Source organism: Papaver somniferum, chromosome 6 (genome assembly GCF_003573695.1).
Source record: "Papaver somniferum cultivar HN1 chromosome 6, ASM357369v1, whole genome shotgun sequence".
NCBI lineage: Eukaryota > Viridiplantae > Streptophyta > Magnoliopsida > Ranunculales > Papaveraceae > Papaver > Papaver somniferum.
In genome coordinates, this window is record NC_039363.1 from 20,216,483 (window position 1) to 20,239,618 (window position 23,136).

The 23,136-nt window shown below is 40.3% G+C and overlaps 1 protein-coding gene across 1 annotated transcript; it reads right to left on the reverse strand.

The window, feature by feature from the left end:
- Nucleotides 1-4,413: 4,413 nt before the first annotated feature.
- LOC113290616 lies at nt 4,414-5,974 on the reverse strand. The gene is made up of 2 exons (XM_026540202.1): nt 5,408-5,974; nt 4,414-5,232 (listed from the first exon to the last, which is right to left on the reverse strand). The coding sequence occupies exons 1-2, from the start codon at nt 5,972-5,974 to the stop codon at nt 4,414-4,416; spliced, it is 1,386 nt and encodes a 461-aa protein (XP_026395987.1).
- Between the last annotated feature and the right edge of the window lie 17,162 nt (nt 5,975-23,136).

Here is a 23,136-nt window from a genome sequence, read left to right on the forward strand (position 1 = left end):
GGGAGGAGATAGATATGTTATTGGCTTCTCGGGTAGTGTATATGGATAAGACGCGCACGATTTATCATGATCGAGAAAAGGCACTAGTTGTTGCTCGTAAATCAAAAGTTCCCAGCGAGATAAAGGGGCTTGCTGAATTGGCTAATGAAGCCGATTATGCATTAGCTACTGCTATTGATCAGTGTGAAGAAGCTCTCTTGATTGTAGTCCATAGATGCGGACATTGCTCATTGTCGCACGTTACTATCAGATGATGAGTGACAAGCTTTATTATTATTTTATTTTTTTGGTACTCAGGTGTTCATTCTATGTAATGTAGGTTTAATTAAGGATATACTTATTTATATTCCATCTCCTTTTTTTGTGTTTTTGTTAGTGGGATGTATGTTAAACGCGCCTACTCCCCCCTTTCATTTTTCTCAATAGGAATTGGAGGGGCGGGATGTATGTTAAATGCGCCTACTCCTCCCTTCGTTTTTCTCAACAGGGTTTTGGAGGGCGGGATGTATGTTAAACACGTCTACTCCCCCCTTCATTTTTCTCGACAGGGTTTGGGAGGGCGGGATGTATGTTAAACGCACCTACTCCCCCTTTCATTTTTCTCAACAGGAATTGGAGGCGCGGGTTGTATGTTAAACGCGCCTACTCCTCCTGTCGTTTTTCTAAACAGGGTTTGTTAGGGTGGGATGTATGTTGAATGCACCTACTCCCCCTTCATTTTTCTCAACAGGGGTTTGGGAGGGCGAGATGTATGTTAAACGCGCCTATCCTCCATTCATTTTTCTCAACACGAATTGGAGGGGCGGGATGTATGTTAAATGCACCTACTCCCCCCTTCGTTTTTCTCAACAGGGTTTTGGAGTGCGGGATGTATGTTAAACACGTATACTCCCCCCTTCATTTTTCTCGACAGGGTTTGGGAGGGCGGGATGTATGTTAAACGCGCCTACTCCCCCTTTCATTTTTCTCAACAGGAATTGGAGGGGAGGGATGTATGTTAAACACGCCTACTCCCCCCGTCGTTTTTCTTAACAGGATTTGGGAGGGCGGGATGTATGTTAAACGCACCTACTCCCACTATTAATTTCTCAACAGGGTTTGGGAGGGCGAGATGTATGTATTAAAATTGTTTAGGAGCCATTGTCATTCCTACAATCGTCTGTCAGCTGATCGGTGCCATTAGCATTCCCGCAACCTTTTGTCAGTCGATCAGGCGCCATTGGCATTCCTGCAACCTTTAGTAAATTTTTCAGACGATCGGGCGCCATTGGCACTCCCGCAGCCTTTTGTCAGTCGATCGGGTGCCATTAGCATTCCCACAACCTTTTGTCAGTCGATCCGGCGCCATTGACATTCCTGCAACCTTTAGTAAATTTGTCAGCTGATCGGGCGCCATTAGCACTCCCGCAGCCTTTTGCCAGTCGTTCCGGGTGCCATTGGCATTACCGCGACCTTGGTAGATGTTACAAATCATGTATCAAAAGTTGGTCTTTATTTGAGATAATGGCTTGTAATACCCGCTCTTTGCTACCTGATGTTGTTTTATAGTGGTAGTAAAGTTCGTTCAACTCGGACTTGATAAGACTGGGTTCTAGAATTAAAAATAAAGAAAATATATACACAAAAAAGTTGTCACAAATATCGAGAGGTACTAGGACTCTGGATTTCACCAATTTTCATACTCATGTGGTTCAAAAATCAATTCTACACAATTATAGCTCATATGATAAAGATTATTGACTCTTATTCTTTGCCAAAGTAGATTTCGAAAGTAATGACTGTAAATCTAAAGCATGGGACATCAAAACAATTAAGCTAAGCATGACCCATCAATTGAAATCACAACCACTCAAGAGAAATCATAAATCAATTCAATTTTAGTGCAAAAGGTCATATAAAGAATTAATAGAATTACCACAATGATGAAAAGGGCTTCCTCCGTCGTCCTAGTGTTGGGGTTTAGCTCCTCCTCATATCAAAAAAAAGGTTCAAAATAATAAATCATGGCTCAAAAGGTGTTTTTATTGAAGAAATTATATAACTCAGCGAATCGACAACGCTGTAATGGCGCTACAGAATTCACTGTTACAAGAAGTGTTGCTAACTAAAGATATGCGTGGCCATTGGACTGTTACAGAACTATTTGAATATAAGACACTGAATGAGACTGTTCTGTGCAGCTTAATCTTCTACGGATTAGGATTCTTGAGAACGAAACTTCTGATATGTCGTCTGCAACTCTTCTTCTTCCTCTTCTCTACTGCTACTGCAGAATCGCTCTGCAGCGATTTTTGTTGCCCTAAACCTCTCCCAAACTCTCGACAGGTCTCTTATGACTTCCCAGTACCATATATATACACTCCAAACCCAAAAAATTCCGAGAAAATCTTCACTTTTCCTTCGCTGCCAAGTTACAAAACCTTCTCCATAATCTTCTCTGCACGCGTCATGGGCTATCCAAACTTTCTCTAAACTCGATAGATTTTTTCCAGAGAAGAATATCTTCCTTCATTTTTCAGGTAACTCCCAAGTATACAAACAATTCTTCCAAGTAAACAAACTGATAATTTATGCACCTCTGTTTTACTCCAATCGACGGTTACTTTCTTTTTTTACGATTTGAAAACACGTAACAACCTTGTTTTACATTAACAGGCTACTCCGAATCCGTATCTAATGAAAATTCCGTCTAAAACTCACTGCAATTCTTCCCAAATAAACCCGAGAAATATCACCCTGTGTAAGAGAAATATATATGGGAACTTCCTCTTTTTACGTTAACAATACCATTACCTGTTGTGTTTTGAGTTAACAGGATAATCCGAAACCACACCCGAGAAGAACTCCGATTAAAACTCACCCAAACTCGGTCCAGCAGGTTCGCATGTGGGAAGTTATGTTTCCCGCCAAATTTCAGTTCAAATGGAGAAGAAAAGGGATGCCCCTTAACCATCTGCGGTTGCAGCCATGGGGTGTGAATAGCAAATATTTGGGTGCAAATAGTAGTGAAGTGCCCCTTATCAACTGGAGTGCCTTTCTTAATTGTCCTCCGAGTGCCTTTGTCAACTTTCGAGCTGTTTTCGCCGCAAAAGCTTATTTCTCCAAAAACACCTACAAAGCATAAAAAGCCATAATAAATACAAAATCGAGCACTAACAATACTCTGAAAGATCCTTCCCAATTTGCGGCGAATTTTCATGCACTAGCATTCCTTTGCACGTGAGGAGTGATCTTAAGGACCAAATCGTCTACCTCGAATATTCTTTTCTTTACACTATGATTATAATAATCTGTTGCGCGCTTCCTGTATGCCTCAGCAAACCGTTCTGCCTGGGATCTCCTCTCTTCTGTTGTGTCTAAATGGGCAAAGCGACTTACTTCGTCCGGAGTCGTATGACTATCCATTGATACCCTCGCGGATGGAATTGCAATTTCTGCTGGCAATATCGCGTCCTCCCCATAGACCAGAGAATACGGTGATTCCCCCGTGGAACTTCGTTTCGAGATTCTGTATGCCCATACCGCGAGCGGGAGATGCTCATGCCACTCTTTGGGATGGTCTTCCACTGTCCTGCTCAAGACCCGGATCAGTGTCTTATTGCTCGCCTCTGCTTGCCCGTTCCCTTGAGGATAGTAGTGGGTCGACGTATGAAGCCTCACATTATATTGATGTACCAAATCCATCACATCTTTGTTTACGAACGACTTTGCATTATCTGCCCTGATAATCATGGGCGCACCAAATCTGCAGATGATGTACTCTTTGATAAATGCCACGATGGTAGTCCCAGAATAGTCTTTAAAGGGTATCGCTTCGACCCATTTTGTGGTATACTTAGTGGCGGTTATTATGTACTTATGGCGCTTCGAGGACATTGGGTTGATCTTCCCTATAATTTCTAAAGCCCAACTGTGAAATAGCCATGGCATTACCACGCTATGTAGTAGGGTATGGGATGCTCTGATCAGGTTCCCATGTGTTTGGCAGTTGAGGCATTTTCTGACGTGCTCCACGGTATCACTTTCCATGGTTGGCTAATAAAATCCGCCTTCATAGAGCTGCAAGAACAACTTCCGCATTCCTTGATGTTCTATATTGTGTGACCGAGTCATTACTTCAGCAGCCTCCTCGTCTGATAAGCACCTTAATACTGCGTTACCGTAGCTTCCGCGGTAGAGGGTCCCCTCATGCACGAAGAAACGCGCTGCTTTCTTTTGAATTTTTAGAGCCGTTTGCCTGTCGCTGGGTAATTTTCCGTTTTGGATGAAGTCCATGTATGGTTGTCTCCAATCCACCCCGTCGACCGTGCAGACCTATGCGGGTTGTGGTGGGGTTTGGCAATCAGCGTAATTGTCTTAAAGGGCTGCTGCTTGTGCCGACATGCTGGGCCAGTATACCCCTCTCATTTGAATCTATTTGTAGAGGTGAACCTCTGCGGTTTGCACACATGTTGTCACGTGTAGCTCCTGGAGTATCTTTTTCGCTTCTCTCTTACCCATACATCTGGAAAGAGACCACCCAGCTGCTCGATAGTAAAGCGCTCCCCGGATCAACACGAACTGTTTCAGAGTTTGGGTAAGCATTACGCGATCCTCCTTTGTTTTGGTCAAGTCGTCAATATAAGTTCTCCTCCAATCATCTGCTTCTTCGAAGGCCATGTCTTCTTTCCAGGTGCTGGGCAACTCTTTCCTTCTGACTATTACTGTACCCTCGTCCTTATCGTTTAGCTGTATCTTGCTAGCTAATATTGTCAGGGCGTCTGCTTGTTTGTTCTTGCCTCTACCTGTATGATCTAGGGTCGAACCTGTTTGACTTACCAGGTTTTGAGCCTCCGCTCGATACGGAGCTAGGTGTGGTTCTTTGACGTGGAAGTCCCCGTTGACTTGATTAGTTACCAACCTCGAGTCGTCTTTTATCTCGACGCCTCCTAGGCCAAGATCCTTTGCCATCCTGAGCCCTAGGATAAAAGCTTCATATTCGGAGACATTATTACTGTATGGGAAATCCAACTTGAACGAATATGAGAACAATTCTCCTTGCGGTGCTTCGAACACTACTCCGTCTCCTCCAACAGTATCATATGATGACCCATTGAAAAACATGGTCCAAGGCTTGTTAAAATCGGCGGCATCTACCTCTCCCGGCACCCGGTCATGAATTTCGTCATCTCTTTCCCTAGGGAACATCGCCATTAGATCAGCGATTGCTTGTCCTCGCACTCCTTTAGGTCGCTGATAATCGAGTTCGAACTCTGATAATTGTAACAGCCATCGAGTCGTTCTCCCAGTAAGGACAGGCTTAGAGGTGAGATACGCTATGGGGTTTTCTGCGGCTATAGATGAGGGCTAAGCATGCTTGTTCCACTCGTGGGTATCTCAATTCTGCGTCTCTTAAAACCCGACTCACGTAGTAGATGGGTGATAATTCGTTTCCTCCCATATATTGCGCCAGGATTACCCCTATGGCTGAGCTCGTGAACGCTGTGTATAAGTAAAGAGGCACCTCTTTTATCGGTGGTTTGAGAACTTGGGGGATGACGAGGCATTGCTTTAGTTTTTCAAACGCGACTTGTTGAGTATCTTCCCATTTAAAGATAGTCCCTTTCCTTAGTAGGGGCAAAAATACCGACATTATCTGAGCCAAACCAGGCACGAAGCGCCGTATATAAGATATTTGTCCTATAAACACCTGGAGCTCTTTGGTATTAGTTGGTGGTACTATAGTCATAATCTCCTCGACTTTAGTTGGATCCACTTGAATCCCTTCATTGGTTACAACGAATCCCAAGAAATTTCCAGACGTAACCCCAAAGGTGCACTTGAGCGGGTTCATCTTAAGTTGGTACTTCCTACATATTTCGAAGACCGTCTTTAGATGAGATTCGTGGCTCTGAGTCTCTGAATTCTTAACTACGATGTCGTCCACATATACCTCTACAATATGATGCAGTAGATCGTGGAATATGGATGTCATAGCGCGCTGATATGCGGCACCGACGTTCTTTAGTCCGATGGGAATCACAACATAGTAGAAATTCCCATATGGAGTCTAGAAACAGTCTTCTTTGCATCTTCCTCGGCCATCTTTATTTGGTTATATCCATTAAACCCATCCATGAAAGAGAAGCGCGTATTTCCACCAGTCGCGTCCAACGTTAAGTCAATGTTGGGTAATGGGAAATCATATTTGGGAAAGGCCCGATTGAGATCCCTATAGTCTACACAACATCGTATCTTTCCATTCTTCTTCACCACTAGGACGATGTTGGCTAACCAGGTCGGGTGCTGGATAGGTTTGATAAATTTGGCTTTCAACAAGAATTACACTTCCTTCTTTATTGCAAGGGCGGTCGCCCTCGGGAACTCTCTACTTCTTTGTTTTATTGGCTGGAATTCAGGAGACACTCCAAGGTTATGATCTACGAGGCTGCTATCTAGACCCGGCATTTCATCATAATCGTAAGCAAAAACATCTCTGTATTCCCTAAGCAAGGCGATCAAAGCTTTCCTCTCTTTTGCGTCCAAAATTTTACTGATCATGATCGGTCACTTATCATCTTCTGTTCCGATGTTAATCTCTTCTACGTCATCCATGGTAAGATCTTCAGTATCCCATTATCCTATAGACTGTGTACTCGCATTAAGTAGTTCCCGTAATTCTTCATCATCAATTTTATTATATGGTAGCTCGTTTAGGTTTTGGTCGTCTTAGGGGGCCTCTACGTCGGGTGTGTCGAATTTTTGCGTTCTTGTACACGCTCCCTCGGTTAATTGCTATAAGCGATACACGTGTCCCCCATATGGTCTTGAGAAACGCTGGAACCTAGGTTGATATTCGTGTTTCCGCTTTCTTTCCTTTGGGAAGGTCATCCTGGACGTGCTGAAGACTGACTTGGTTGGCTCCGTCTTCTCTTCCTCGCTCCATTTTGGTAGCGAGGTAAGTTTCACCTCGGGGATTTCATCCGCCTCATCCAAATCATAGAAAACCGTATCTGCCATGTAAGCTTCTTCCGGATCAAAGGGGTGGCTCGTGGCTGGTATCCGGAATTGCCTTCCTCCTATGTTATTCTTGACACACTGATGGTACGTTGACGCTACCACTTTATAGTTGAGTAACCACCCTCGTCCTAGTACGTTGACATCCATTTGGAACGTCGTGTCGTCTTCTAGTACATAGAAAGGGGTAAGTTCATGAACGAGACCAATCTTCATAACCAAATGGACGATCCTGATTGCCGTCTGAGTATGTCCTCCAAATCCTTTCACCATCGTGGTGCGCATTTTAATTGCCGATCGTTGTACTCCGAGTAAGTCTAGTGTATGCGTAGAGATTAAATTTAACGATGTACCACCTTTTACGAAGTCCCTCTTCAAAGGAACCTTATTGATATACGTCGTCAGGTATAAGAATCTAAGATGCTCTCCGGGATAGCAAATATCCTCGTTTGTGAACATGATAGATTCTTTGGGAAAGGAATCGTAAGGGTTTCCTGCCGCAATTGCCGCAATAGCTTTGGCCGCTTCCCTGCTCTGATCCTCGCTAAAACCCAATGATTCAAAAAACTGCTGAGCCAACACTGTACCCGCGAATTTTCTAGCGACACCATCTGTATTTGTAAATGCGTGTACTTTTACGGTAACCTCGGTATGCTTCTTCATCCTTTTCTTCCCATGGTTGCCATTCATCTCCACTACGATCATGAGAATGCATCATTAAATGATTTTGGATTGCTTTTACTCCCTCGGGATCTCCCATTTCGATCTCGCCCACTTCCAGTTTCTTCTGAAACATTCTTCTTTGGTTATAGAAATCGACTGTGGGGTGTTTGTACTCTTCGATGGAAGTGACAGTACCTGGCGTTGGTCTTTTGGGTATCGTTGGGATCCTCCTTCATTGGAGGCAACTGTATTTATTTATTCGCCACCCACTGCTTTAGAAGTCCGGCGACTTGCTCTTTATTACAGGGCAATGGGGGAGGAAGCGGTTGATCCTTGTATGACTGATTTTTTTTGCGCCCCAGCCCTCTTGGTTGTTGTTTACGTAGGTGTTCCTTGGTGTTGTTGAAACGGTGTTGACCGCGTTGCGCCAAACATAATCCGAGTTACTTTCTTCGACACAATCGGCGATTCTTGTTGGCGCTTCTTCCAGCTTGACGAAGGTTGGAAATCGGAAGTTCATCAGGCTTTTCTTGAAACATGGTATCATTCCGCGTATGCAGATCTCCACTAGTGCATCTTCTTTAACGTCCACATGGCAATCCAGCGCGAAATGACAAAACCGAGTGATATACTTCCCTATGTCTTCCCCTAACCGTTGGTTGCATCTACTCAATTCGATGGTCGTGACTTTCCTTTTTGCAGAATAAAATTTTCTGAGAAAGTGTGTGTACAAGTATGTACACGAGATGATGCTTCCGGGCTTTAGGTTGTCGTACCACGAGAAGGTCGTATCAGTCAACGAATTCGGGAACTCCCTTAGGCACAACTTCCCATCAGAGGTTCGATCGTTCATGGAAGCGACGAATCTGCTAAGATGTTCTAGCGCATTCCCTTGTACATCATACACTTTGAACTTCGGTGAAGTATAATCCTCTGGATATTGATCTTCCACAATCTCGAGGGTGTATGGGCTTGCCATAAAATCGTAATTGTTCTGTTTTACCACTTTGTAGTTTGTCTCAAAAAATCTGGCCATCGCCTCCTGCGTCATCATTCCGTGATCTTCTTCTTTATCCTCGGCGCTTTCCAAAGCTTCTTTGGGCTTTGCTCGTTGCTAGCTTCTTTCAGCAATCTTCTCAACTCTCTTCCCTGCGGATGTGTTCCTCCAACTATTTCCGCATTTACTTTAAATTAGGCTGGGAGAGTGACGTGCTTCCGCCTTCTAGTTGCTTATCCTTCTCCTGCGTCGCTTCAGGTCTTCTCGCTTGTAAGATTGTGTCCGTCACTATCCCTATCCGCTCCCCTTCTAGATTAGGGGGCGGATTATTCAACTGACCGCTAGTCGCGTTTGGGGTAGTACCAATCGGCTGCATCATGATAGACTAGGCACAAGCCTCCGGGTGTGGTCGCCAAATGTTAATACTAGAATTCTCGTTGGGTTCTACCCGTCCTAGTGTACCAAGATGGCCTCACTTTCCTTAGAATAGTATGAGAGAGAGTTGTCTTCCCATTGTACCTTGTCCTTCCTTATATAGACTTTCCAAAAGCCCCTTCTTTTTATGACATCTTTCCATGTGTCCTACACCTCCTTAATTATTACTAATGCCATCATTTTTCTAATATGACCTCCTTCTTCCTTGTTAATTCCTCCATTGTCCTTCCTATCTCATGGATACTTCATTGGTGGACTTGGGCTCTAGTCCCCAAGTCCCCATGTTCCATGTGTGGCCTTTCTATTTCATGTATCAACACTCGATATCCTCGTCATTTCACATTGTTTTTTTTTATATGTATGGAGAGAGAGATATCACAAAGAGTTAGGAGATATATTTTTTTATATCATTAAAATTTGTTTTTAAAAAAAAAATAATTTATAGGTTTATTTTCTGAATAAATTTCTTTCGATAAATTTTTTTTATTGTGCATGATGCAAACTATCATGACATGCTCACAGAAAGAACACGATCAGTTATGGTGCAGATATTGTTCTTCTATAGTGTCCCATCCAACCAAAAATCCTGGCTCCGCCACTGCTAATATCAGATTTATTTTGGAAGATTCTCATACATCTCTCATTCCAAATAAACCAACACTTTCAAAAACTTCAATAACTTTGTTTCCATAGGTACCTGTAATCAAATTAGTATCCATATAGATTTAGCATAGACACATTCAAAGTAATGGTGTTTTAGAGATTCACGGGGATTGTTGCAGAAGATACAATAAAATTAAATATCTTTGATATAAGAACCTAATAATTTTCTAGTTGGTAATGCATTGTGTATACATTTCCATAAGAAAACTTTGATTCTTAGTCTCCAAAAAGATCACCAATTTACAATAAGGTTTTGTAATTTATCATACAAATATTTGACTGTAAACTCTCTGTTAATGGTTAAAAGCCATCTTAGTTTGTCCATTTTTTAAAAAACCTTCATTATCTGAATTTCATCAGAGATGTTCCGTGGAAAGTTATTTCTAACTTTCTCTGAACTTCACTAATTTGTCTCTGAGTTTATAAGCTCGGATACAAGTGTTATTGAATTTTTTTAAGTTCCAAAGTGCAATAGAATATACATGATATCCAGTATGCATACCAAAGATTTATAATATGCCCGTCATCTACCTCCCAACAATTGCATTGATGGATGAGTGACTCCCTGTAATATGCATTTCCAAATCCAAGATTTATTATAATTATTTTTTTGTATGAAAATAGTAGTTTTACGAAAATATTTTGTCTTTTAAGATAAATGACTATAATGAATTCGGCTGAGTTGCCAGCCTCCAAGTTAATTTTTCTATCATGGTTCATCCATTTTGCTAGATTCTATACAACCTTGTCCTCCTCTCTTAATAGGTTTACATAAAAAATCACATCTTTTAATATAAAAGCCCTTAGCATTATTTTCCTTTCCCCATCGAAATTCCATGTGGATTGCATTGATCTTATGTGTGATATTTTTGGAAAGATAAAACATCCCATTTGGTATATTAGAAGATTAGAGAGAACAAACTAATTTAAAACCAGTTTTAATTGCCTAGACTAAAGTTTTTCTTGCCATCATAGTATTCTAGTTTCCATTTTTTGGACTACACTACTAAAAGTCTTAATCTTTGATCTATTTATAAAAGCTTTTGAATTTTAAGCAATCTTATCACTAATTCTCTTGATTCTTCCTCGAGATTGGAGACAAAATCATAGACATCCTCGAGAGGTAAGTTTCCGTTAATTGCGAAATTTTCTTTGACATGTCATGTAGTTATAGACTCTATGTGGAAGATTCATGTACATGAAGTATATGACAGACTCCGGGTTTGATTTAACTTTGGATCTGACTGAGTGTTTCAATTGTTTCTCAATGTTCACTTCTACTTTAACTATTAGAGGTTCCCTGTTAGTATGAAAGGAATTATGGTGTTGAATTTCAGATATTGTTCCTACCAATTTGAGCTATAATGCAGTCACATAAGTGAAATTTTTGTCGATTTAAAAGATGAACCCAGAAAAATATGTACTTTAAAGTATTTCTTTCAATTCATCCCTTGAAACCAGGTGGAGAAGGTAAAGTAATCTCCATACGCATGCCATGGACCATTTGACAGAACCGTATGTTCCCTGTTTTTTAATATAATTAATTAAAAACAAATTTTGAACAAGTTTTATGGTGACAAATTTTATTTGAATAGTACGAAGTACGAGAGGGGGAATTCCAAATATATATTTTAAAGTATTTTTTTAAACCTGATTTATCATCGAAATATGTTGAAAATACCTCACATATTAAGTTAGCATTATTGGATTCTATTTGGACATGCATAGATGAAGGAGGTAAATCTTGAGTGGATGCTCCAGTTACAATACTTGTACTACTAAGGTTTTGCAATAAAATGTTTAATATTTTTGAAAATAATTCAATGAAAAGAGATAAAACTAAAGTAAAATAAGGAAACAGACGAAAAGAAGTAAACACAAGATGAAAAACTGGAAATGAATGTTTTCTACCAAGAATTTTGTGAAACCTAAAGGTATTTTTTATGAATACTATTCCACAGATTATGAATTGTTGGGATTTCCAGCTTCGTCATTGATAACTCAAAAGTCATCAAGGGTTTTATGGGGCTAGGTGCAAAGAATTAAAAACCAAGCAATTTTGTAAAAACTAAAAAAACAACTATTACTATGCTCTTACTACCTAACATCAGAAGATTTTAAAGAAACTCCAAAAGGATCGTGCGAATGTATGCATAATTTTTGAAATGCTTTATGTTTGTGAAGAAAATCGTCTTGATCATGTAATGGTTTACCTGGATGATAAGAAGAGAGATAGTTCTCGATGAAGTTATGGTAGCGTATAATCCTAGTAAATGGATTCATAATCTCCATTAAACAGCTCACGCCAAAGAGGAGGAGAAAAAAAAATTCTTCTCATAGTACTTTCTAAATAACTATGTTCTAGTTGTCATCTCGTATTGATCATAATAAGATAACTACTCCATGGAGTAGAGAAGAGAGACGAGTGGTGATGAGTGAGAGGATTAATGATACAACAAACATTGTCATCACCCATTTGATGAATAATCGTACAAATTGCAAAATATATTTTTAACGCACCCTAGTGATGTTTAAAAATGACAAATTAACATCATTAATATCAACACCACATATCATCATCATACATTAATAAAGATAACAAATCTAACATTTTTGTATCCAAACTGTAATAAATTGTTAATACTTCTATCATGATCGTAATAAAAAAATAATCATTTAAAATCTTAATTCTCATCATATGAGATGACGCATTTGATTGAAATTAATAACATATCTATTCGAGATCAAGAAATTAATATATTAACATATTTTGATTATCATAAATTAATAACACATCTATTCGTGACCAAGAAATTAATATATTAACATATTTGATTATCGTCATATCGTATGTAGTATATTGATGATTATATAATTTATATATTCATGATTAAGAAAGCAACAAATTATCATATTGATTATCGTTGTACCGTCACACGAATTTGATCATAAACGTAATCAAATTTAACAAATTTCAGAAAATTGATAATACCATACTCTTATTACGATCAAGAGTGTAATAAATTAGCATCTTAATAATCATTATTCCATAACTATCACACACTTGATCAATGTTCATTAACAAAATCAAAAAAAAATTAGAAAATTGCAATTGACATACTTTAATCATGATCAAGAAAACAAGATATTAACATCTTGATTATTTTGATGTCATATCATCATCACACATATGCTCAACAATCATGATAACATTTAAAAAACGGAGTAAATTTGTATTAACAATCTATATACATGATCAAGAAAAAAAATTAACCACTTGATTACCATGATATCACATCATCATTACATATATGATCAAATATAATAATCAAAATCAACAAATTGTAAATTCAAATTATGATCAAGAAAAAGACATAATAACATCTTCATTACCATCTTATTGGATCACCATCACCATCATAACCAACAAAGAAACAAATTAATTGCCTCGTCTGAAGATTTTCGTAGTCGCAAAATTTGTATTGTGAGTCTGTGACCAAAAACTCCCTTGTGGCCCAAATTTACACCTTGTATATGACTTAAAATCTGCCATATTGACCATAAATATGTTGTGACTTCTCAAGTAAGGGATACCTTTATGGATGCCTGTAGTTCAGTTAGTAAGGTTCCCTATCAATTCAGTTAGAATGTTATTTAGGAAGTTGTGTGCCCGTTCGATTGTGGTGGTGGATTATTTGAAGAAAGTGATCCAAATTACGAATCTTTAGTCTTGTTTCTATTTGTCTCTCACTTGTTCGAGTCTTCTTCTTTTATTAGAGATTTAATCGTCGATGAATAATTTTTAGAATTTATCAAGAGTGCTTGTTATATAATTCCAATCGATACCAGCGAAGAAAAAAATAGTTATAAAATAGAATAGTTAAGAAAAATTAAAACCCAAGCAAAACAAATATAATTTTTAATAGGAACATAAAGTCGTAAAGTATTATAATTATTATATAAAAAATATCTAATGATTTTTTTTTTGATGGAATGAGGGGCTTCCAAGAGCACCTAAGAATTATTTGTTAGACTACCTCATTCAAATTGAGGTTTGAAGGATTACATCGAAGAGTTGGTAGATAGATGCACCCTCTTGTTTCATCATCACACATTTGGTAGCAACACAACAATTGTATAATGTAATTTATATTTTTTGAGATTACATAAAACCAAATAATATGGAAGAGACTAACGGAGGTCTTAATCCTACAAGTGACAAAAATGATGCTCCAAAGGATATCTTGATCATCCCCATACCGGCTTGTTGACCAACGATTGTGTCCCCCTGAATTATCATATCAATAAGATTAAGATTTTTTTTTTTCAATTAAAGTTCCAAAGCGCATACCTTTGTCTCATCCTACAGAGAAGAAGTTGTATCAAAATCAGTCTGGTATCCCATTTGTTTTACCAAAAAATCTTGGATATTCTTCTTCATGAAAAAACAAAAAAGATTTCGTCCAACATGGCATATCTTCTCTATTCTTCCTTCCACTGATTTGGACAGATGAGGTTCTTGAGACAAGTTTTGAAGAAAAAATTTGACGTAACAATTCCATATGAAAATTGTATTACCAAATCCCATTAAAAGTACCTAAGGTCTATGATAAACCTCCTTACTAAGATGCAATATTTTTATTTAAAAAGAAAAACAGACTAGTTAATTTTTATTTGCTCAATACATATGAAATCTCAGACCCAAACTGAGTAAATTTAGATTAATGAAGAAGATAATGGAGGAAAACCAGGAGAAAAAATTTAGGATTTTTTTAGAAAAAGCGGTTATGCAGAGCGAAAGAGAGAGAGTAAGGGAACATATCTAATGAATTAATAAACATTAATAGTCCATATAAAAAGATACTTAGTTATTGTATCTTTACTTGTGCACATGTATACATGTTAAATTCCTAAAACTTCGTCTATCTTGAACTGTTGTTTTAATATCACAGTATTGTGATTTGATGGTTCTAATTTGAGATATTATCTAGTAGTGAACATGGGCCATGATTTAAATTGGTTTTCGACTCCTGGAAATCGAAAATCCAAAAGTCAGTTTGGCTATATCATTTCAGAACGAATTTTGGAAGCAGAAAAGCCAATTTTTTGTGAAACAAAATAGGTTTGTTTCTGGCTTGTGCTTCTCGAGAAGCAGAAACACTTCTGCCTCCGGTATCCAAGCATGCTATTAGAGATTGAGTCTGAGATTGAGATCTGTTGATGGGTAGAATGTGGGAAGGAGGAACTAGCTCTAATCACAGAAAGTACTGCCAAGGAGAAGATATGGTTATGGAAGTAATAGGGAATTACTGATGATCTCAAGAAGTGTACCTTCTTTCCGTTTATAATGATCCTCTTATGAATAAATGCCCATAAGATGAACATATTACTAAACTACCATTTCCCTTTCCTTAAGTTAATACTACACCCTAAAGGGTTTTCTTTCTTTAGATCAAGGCCCAATCACCCTTAATATAGCCTTGGACGGATTAGAACCATCCCATCTCAATGGGTTAGGCCTAGTCCCTTAGTCCCTCCTATAGAAGGGGCCCTTGATTAGATAAGGGGATAATTATTCATGGATTAATCATTTTCATGTATCAACATTAGTCCCTTGACTGTTTGACCGGTCAAAGACCGTGTCAACAGTCACATGTTGACGCAACAGGTTCCAAATGAGCAATTTACATATCGTGACCTCTGAGATGCTTCGGTTACTATCTCACTCAGTAACTATTCCTTTTATGCCGGTTATAATCGGAGGGTCGTGGGTGGTTTTCAGACCACGACTCTCAAAGTGCCATGGTTACTGGTCTGTTCAGTAACTGGTCTTTCTTTTACTTTCATATAAATAGATGAGACCTCGCTTTTAATTCCCCATCTTTTACTTCCTTCCTATTATCTCTCCTTACCTTCTTTTACTAACCATGTATAGAGACTCACCTCCCCGGCCCGAATCATACACACTCGAAGAGTTTAGGAGTAATCCCCAGCTCATAGATAAGATACGTCCACCAGCTGCGGATGATGAGACTACTTTTTTCCCCGCTGATGATGTCTGGATCGCCCGTATCCTCATCCTTATCCTCCGTATGGATCCGAAATATGGCTCATTCGTCCCCAAGCAGAGGCGCCTCTCATACTTTCCTTCGAAAATACTTTCCGTCTAGCAGTTCATCGAGGGGATTACGTCATTACTTCGATCAATCATCATTCATCCGCTGAGTCTCACGCGGCGTGGGAACCGTGGATAGATTAAATTTGTTCGAACCCCGAAAATGTGAAGATTATCCGTTCTCTGGGAATAGAGAAGGCTCTCGAATCTTCCCGATTCAGGTATGTACGGCGAGACTTTGATAGTATAAACCGCTTATGTGCACATTGGGGGGTCGATCCGCACATATTCCTGTTCTCTTGGGGTGAAGCGACTCATATCTTAGATGATGTGCTAGAACTTACTGGTCTACCCGTTCACGGAGACACGTTCTTCGATAGTTGGTTTTTAAACAAATCTTTGAATGATAACGACAAGGAGATTCGTGATCACTTGCTCAAAGCCAAAACAAATTCCATAATGTACTTATTACCGGAAGAGCTTAAAGCTGAGGTTCCGAGTGAGGCGGAAGGTCTGATAGATAAAGGGAAAGGGACAACTACCGCGTCGGTTTCTCGCGATTCCCTCGCTATTGTTTCATCTTCCTCAAAACTTATGGCGTCCGTCATAAAAGCTGGTCAGGCAAAATCGTCTGCCGCTGAAGATCTTGACGATGTGAAAGAAGTGAAGAATGATCATAAGCCCAAATCCGGAGCACGTCGTGCCTCCTTTTCTTGCTAGATTAAGTATTGTGCCCCTTTAATCTCGGGCCCTCGTGAAGGTATTCCTCATCGAGAAGGAGAGACAGACAGGGCAGAGTTGGCGGATTTTCTCCTTTTTTGGTTGTGTCACGATGTATTCGAGTATAGTCCTCGAGAAACTATTAAGAACTATTTGATCCCTATGGATATGTTAATGTCCCGCGGCGTGTCATTCCCGCTTGCCCCTATGTTCTTGGGCGGTTTATATCACCATTTGGATTTATTGGTGCGTGATGTTTGTTGCGTGGATGGATCCCATGAGGTTGAGACTTTCCTCCCTGCCAATTTCATCCAAGCGTGGGCCTGGGAACGTTTCCCAAAATACAGGTCTCCTCAATTGAATCCTCTCGTCCTCTCTTGTCAAAAGAACTCACCAAAAAGGATGGTTCTAAGCGTCTTGTAACAATACCCAAGTTTCATCCCCAGATGGATTTTTATCACAAAAAGGGTTTCCTTCCAAAAGATAAACTCAAAGATTTCATGGATAAGGGCGCTGACTTCAATCCTATCACTTATCAGGATGGTCGTACTGTTACTCTTCATTACAACTTCGTCACTCAATCTCAGCGGGGGATTACTTCTTCAGAAACGCCTTCTGCCAATGACTTCGACATCATTGTTTCCACTTTACCTGCGCGCCTTCCTGGTTTCCATGACAGTAGGTTTTCATCTGAGACATACAATACTATTCGCGTGGCCCGTCAACTAGTCTTTGATCAAGGAGTCCCTTATGTTGTTCCCCTTCCTTACTCTACAGAAGAGGACAAAGAAGTACGGAAGAATTTTGACCATTTTGTTTTCAAGAGTGGTCTCCGGATGCGTGACCGTCAATATTATTTTGATTTATTTCAACCTCAGCCTGGTCGCCCGGTCAGTGTTACCATCGAGTGGCTCGTATATCGTGATAGCATCTATCGTAGTGTGCTGAATCTTCTCATCAAGGAGCCATATCCTCCTCCGAAGTTGTCTGAGCAAGAATTTAAAGAGATTCATGCTTCAGGCCGTGTGAAGCTAAATGCCGAAATTGCGAAGAAGTACATCTGTCTTCTAGTAACAAAGGTCGCCCTCTTCAAGCACTTGTTACCAGCTGGGATCCCCTTCCGGGAGACGAGTCTTCTCAAGAGGACGGGAAAGGTAGTGCTCTACGTCCCTCTGGTTCCAAGAAAAGGAAACACACTCGTCCGACGAAGCCCTTAATTGTTCTTTCGAATGTGTCTCCTCCCATTAAGGTATTTGCACTTTCCTCATCTTTCATCCCTTTTCCTACAAATTTTGTACTTAATTTCTTTATATCGGTTTACCACGTTGTTCTAGAATTCCCCGCCTATCGGTTGCAAGACCATGGGTCTTCTTTTTGAAGAGTATATCAATCTTCCTCTTAACGAGTGGAGGTATGATCGGCTGGCTAAGAAGATGAAGCGAGACGCTGGTGTGCTGCCCATTCCGAGATTACCTTCCATTTGTACTGCTAATGTTTCCTATTCATTTTCCCCGCAGGCTCCAAAAATGGGGTCATCATCCGCGAGCACTTTTATCGAACACCTGGAATGTCAACTTGGTTGATCAGTCAGTCAAACTGGTCCTGAAGTAGTTTCTCCCCGTATGGTTATTCAATCCACTCAACCTTTGATTGTAAAAACTGTTCAGGATCCTGACCATCCCCTTCATACTCCTTCAGATATGTTAAGCGCGGAGGGCGAGTTTGAGTCGGATCATTCCGTGCATGATTTCTCTCAAGAAGGCAGTGGCCTTAAAGGCAGCATCAAGAGCCAAAGTTTCCCCTTCTAAGTCCCGTGAGTTTATTCCTGTTTATTAGATTTAAACATCGACACGTGCCGGTCAAAATATTATTAAATGCGTTTGATAGTCTACATATACATCTTTCTTTCCTGTATCCCCTTTGACAAGATTATTTTATCTTCTTTTCCTTCTGCTTCCTTCTTTCATCATATCATTGTGAGCCAGCTGCTTCAAGATCCTCTTTTTCCTCCCGTCGATCAGTCCATTCTCCTACCAATCCTCTTCCTCCTTCCGATCCGGGATATAATGAGCCCTTTAGATCCTATTTTCCTTTTTGTGTTGGAGTATTTTGCTTATGTCTATCTTTCTTGTCTTCAGGATATGGGAAAACGAGACGGCGCTCAGACTAAAGGAGGAGTCTCAAGCCAACAAGTCAAAGGTAGCGGATCGGGGAGTTCTAATGGCAAGCGTAAGAAATCTTCCAAACCTGCCCTGAAGAATTCTCATAGAATGGATGCAGATGCCGATCTGATGGCCATTCCGGAGGATTCTTAGTTCTTATATCCTCGTACAATTTCTGCTGCGGAAGCTGGTGTGGATAGCAATCATGAATTGGTACATGGATTTTGGGTCCCTTCTTCTAAAGCAACTAACTATCGTCGCATAGTGAAGAAGGTTGGCCATATGTGCCTATCAACTCGCTGATCGTGGCTAACGAAGATCTTCTTATCATAGCGGAGGGTATTTACCTAGGGGATGAAACCCCTATCGATCCGGACATGATGAGTAAATGGGATGCCATCATTCAAACTTATCTAACTCTCCGATTTCCCATCCAATAGCTTAAGAATCTGTTGGACCCGGTAAAGGCGAGTCACAGTGCGTGGACCACACTTCCCTGTGTGATCGAGGAGATAGAGCGGGAGCACCAGAGTTTGCTTGGTGTTTCCAATACTAGGAATAAAGCATATGACCAGCTGATGGCGGACGTGGGTCGAGCGTCCAAGGATTTGAAGATTGCTCGAGATGCTGCTGAGGAGATCAATGGGCGCCTGACCAAGAAGAAGACCGAGCTGGTCGCTCTGGATATTTTCTGATCATGATTTTTGAAAAATGATTTCTTTTGTTTTGTTTTAGTCAAACTAAGAATTTGGTTGGTTTGTTTTCTTTCCCCAGACGTTTTATTGCATTTATTATTATGGTTGGATGGTAATTAATATGGGGGTACTATATGTTTCTATAAATGGGGATGAGTGAAACGGATCTAGTATCTTTCAATCTTATTTCATCTTTTTTTACAGGTTGTTAATTATATTTTAGCAGCAGTGTGTTTTTACAGCGGATGGCTCATCGTCTTCATGGTTATACCTTGTTTTGGCCCCTGTGCCAATACTGGTCGTCCCTTGTGAGAAGGATCGTGAACTGGCTCACTAATTGTTAGTAAAATCTGAGGTTGAAATGCTTAGTGAGGTTAGAATGGCGAGTAGAGTGGCTACACGCGTGCGATATGATGATCAACACAACACATACTCCATGGCTCAAGGGTCCCAGGCGTCCGAACACCTGATTTTGGCTATTCGACGCGCGTTGGATGATACTATAGTTGCCCGGAACAAAGCTGAGCGGTTGTTTCAGGAAGCGCTAATTATGACGACTGATATTGAGCAAGCGATAGCTGGTTTCCGTGCCTTTATTACTCAACAAGCAGGACCAAATCTTCGCGGGTGTGTTTTGACTTTGTGTGTTGTTTCTGCTCTTATTCGTCCTGCCAACATGAAAGCAAAGATGGCACGTTTATTTATTTTAAAAGATGAAGTCGGGATGTTGTAAACTCATCGATTGATTGTCCTAGATAAGGCTCGCAAGGCGTATGAAGAGCATAAAGAGACGCTGGATATGGCTCGAAAGGCCTGTGCTTCTGGTGAGGTTATGCATAAGATTCATCAAGTATTAGGAGAGGTGCGTAGTGCATATACCGATTCTACTACTCAGTATGGTGAAGCATAATTAATGATGCAGGACTTGGATGAGGACATTTCCTGCTGCCGCTCGCTTATAGCTCAGCGTTCTTAGATAGACTACTACTTTTTGTAAAACAATTGTCTTGGGTGTTGTGTTATCTTAATTATATATACCAAAGGTTATTTTGTTAACCACAATAAATATTTCTTCAGTCTTCTTCTTTCTCTTTCTTCTTTTCTTTTTTGTTTTTGTTTTTTGTTTATGGCTAATCGTGTGAGGTTAGTGTTGGAAGTGGAGTATCTGAATCGCCTTTTCCGGGTGATGTTCCTTGCCCGGGATACTTTTGAAATAGAGAATTCGAGTTGGCACGAACAACTGTCCATTGTGGATCATCAAGTGAGGAAGATTCAACACGAAGGTGGTCTTCGTGACGTGGCCCTTCTGGAATATCGTGGTCATTGCCGTGAGCAGCGTCTGACTACCCATTTTCGTTGTGTTGAGGAGAATCATAGTATTAGGTCCATTGAGATGGCTCTCGCTGAAGTTTATATGGCACTTGGAATGTTACCATAATAATCTTTTTTTTTAGGGATTCACAAAAGATGTGGTGATAAATTCCTTGATGCACATATTTGCTATAAATAAACGATATTGGTGATTGTGATGTTTTCATTTCTTCGCTTTCTGCATTGTTTATAGTAGTATTTTCGGTATGGCTAATCGCTTACACGACTACATACTATATCTGGTTTCTGTGCGATATTGCTCTCCCCGTATAGAAGGGGTTCTGAGTTAGACCGCTTACAACTCGTGAGGGCAGAGATAGAATTGCTTAGGGAAGGAGGCTGGAAACTCGTGCAGAAGATCGCGCCCAATTCAACAAACAATACAAAGTGTTCTCAACCGCTCGGAAGACTCAAATTTCCGGGCCAATTTCTGTTGAAATTCATCATGCATTAGACAATGCTGTCTCCGCTCGTCATGAAGATGATCGGTTGTTGCGAGAAGTAAATCTTATGATGATAGATATTAATCAAGTTATTGCGGATTATGATGTGTTCACTTCGTATCTGTCAAGCCGTCATATACATGGTTATGTATTATCTTTATGCATGATACTTGATTCAGTGCATCCTTCAGATAAACAGGTGGAATTAGCACGGTTGTTGGTCCTGGAGAGTGAAGTGAGGGCATTGCGGACTCATAGGCTAATTGTGCGGGACAATGCCCACAAAGAATTGGAGGAGCAAGATGAGATTGCAAACATGTCTCGTCGTAACAATTATCCGAGAGGATTTTGTATGAAATAGATCAAGTGCTAGGGGATATGCGGGCTGCCTTAGCTATGGCTACTATTCAATGTGAAGAAGTGTTCGTGATGGTACAAGATACATGACAAGAAGTCACACGTTGTCGTATGCTCATAGCTAAATCAGCATTGTCTTGAACCCCCCCCCCCCCCCCCCCCCCCCCCACCCCCTTTTTTTTGGTCTATATAATCTAAGTATTATCTTATAAAAGGGGTTGATATTAACGGAAGCATCAGTAAGTGCTTTACATTTTTTTCTTAAGAGGAAAAAGATTGAATTGTTGCAAGATACCATCACTGGTAATGCCCGACTCGTTCATGAGCATGAAGAAATTTTTGAGGTTAGTAATACACAATACTTATTCACGATGGATCATTACATAGATCGACTGAGTGTTAGTCGTATCAACCCTTCAATAGAAAATATGATGGCTTCGGACGAGGCTTCTGAAGCATTTATTAATGCTCGTCTCCAAATGGAGTGTAGGGAAAGCGACTTGGTTGTTGCGCGCAGAAGATTGAGGCGCTGGGTCTCAATCCTATCCTCAGCTCTTTTGTCTTAGTGGGTTTTTCCATAGAGTTATTTTACGTGTTCTGTGTATCACGTCGGATATGTATCATTTACGTTTCTCCCTTTGTGCTACGTGCGTGCAGAGATTCTTTTAGAAATGTTCTTCCTATGAAGTATTTTACCAACACTTATACTGTGCTTATGATATCTTGTACGGTCTTATTGAACTCTACGCGCAATGCTCGGTTGTCTTGTGGCATACTTTACTATCCGCACGAGAATTTATCTTTTTCCAGCATTATTTGAGTATGTCATTGTTTTTTATACTAGACTTGGTCTCTTTTGGGACTATCGGTGTACCTTATCAGGTTATACGTGAGACTTTAGTCCTTTCGAGGACTATTGGTGCACTTCATTAAGCCATGTACAAATCCTAATCCTTTCTGGGACAATTAGTACACTTCACTAAGCCGTGCAAAGAGCCTAGTCCTTTCTGAGACTATTTGGTGCACTTCATTAATCCATGCACGGAGCTTAGTCCTTTTTGGGACTATTGGTGCGCTTCATTGGGCTACGCGCAGAGCTGATCCCTTTCTGGGACTATTGGTGCACTTCATTAAGCCATGCACGGAGCCTAGCCCTTTCTGGGACTGTTGGTGCGCTTCATTGAGCCACGCACAGAGCCTAGCCATTTCTGGGACTATTGGTGCACTTCATCTAAGCCATGCACGGAGCCTAGTCCTTTCTCTTTCTTGGACTATTGGTGCACTTCATCTAAGCCATGCACGGAGCCTATCCCTTTCTTGGACTATTGGTGCACTTCATCTAAGCCATGCACGGAGCCTATCCCTTTCTTGGATTATTGGTGCACTTCATCTAAGCCATGCACGGATCCTAGCCCTTTCTTGGACTATTGACGCGCTTTATCGGGTCGTACGCGAGAATTTAACGTGACTCAAAGTATAACATAAGATAATTGTTTTATTATTTCTCAGCCATCCGACG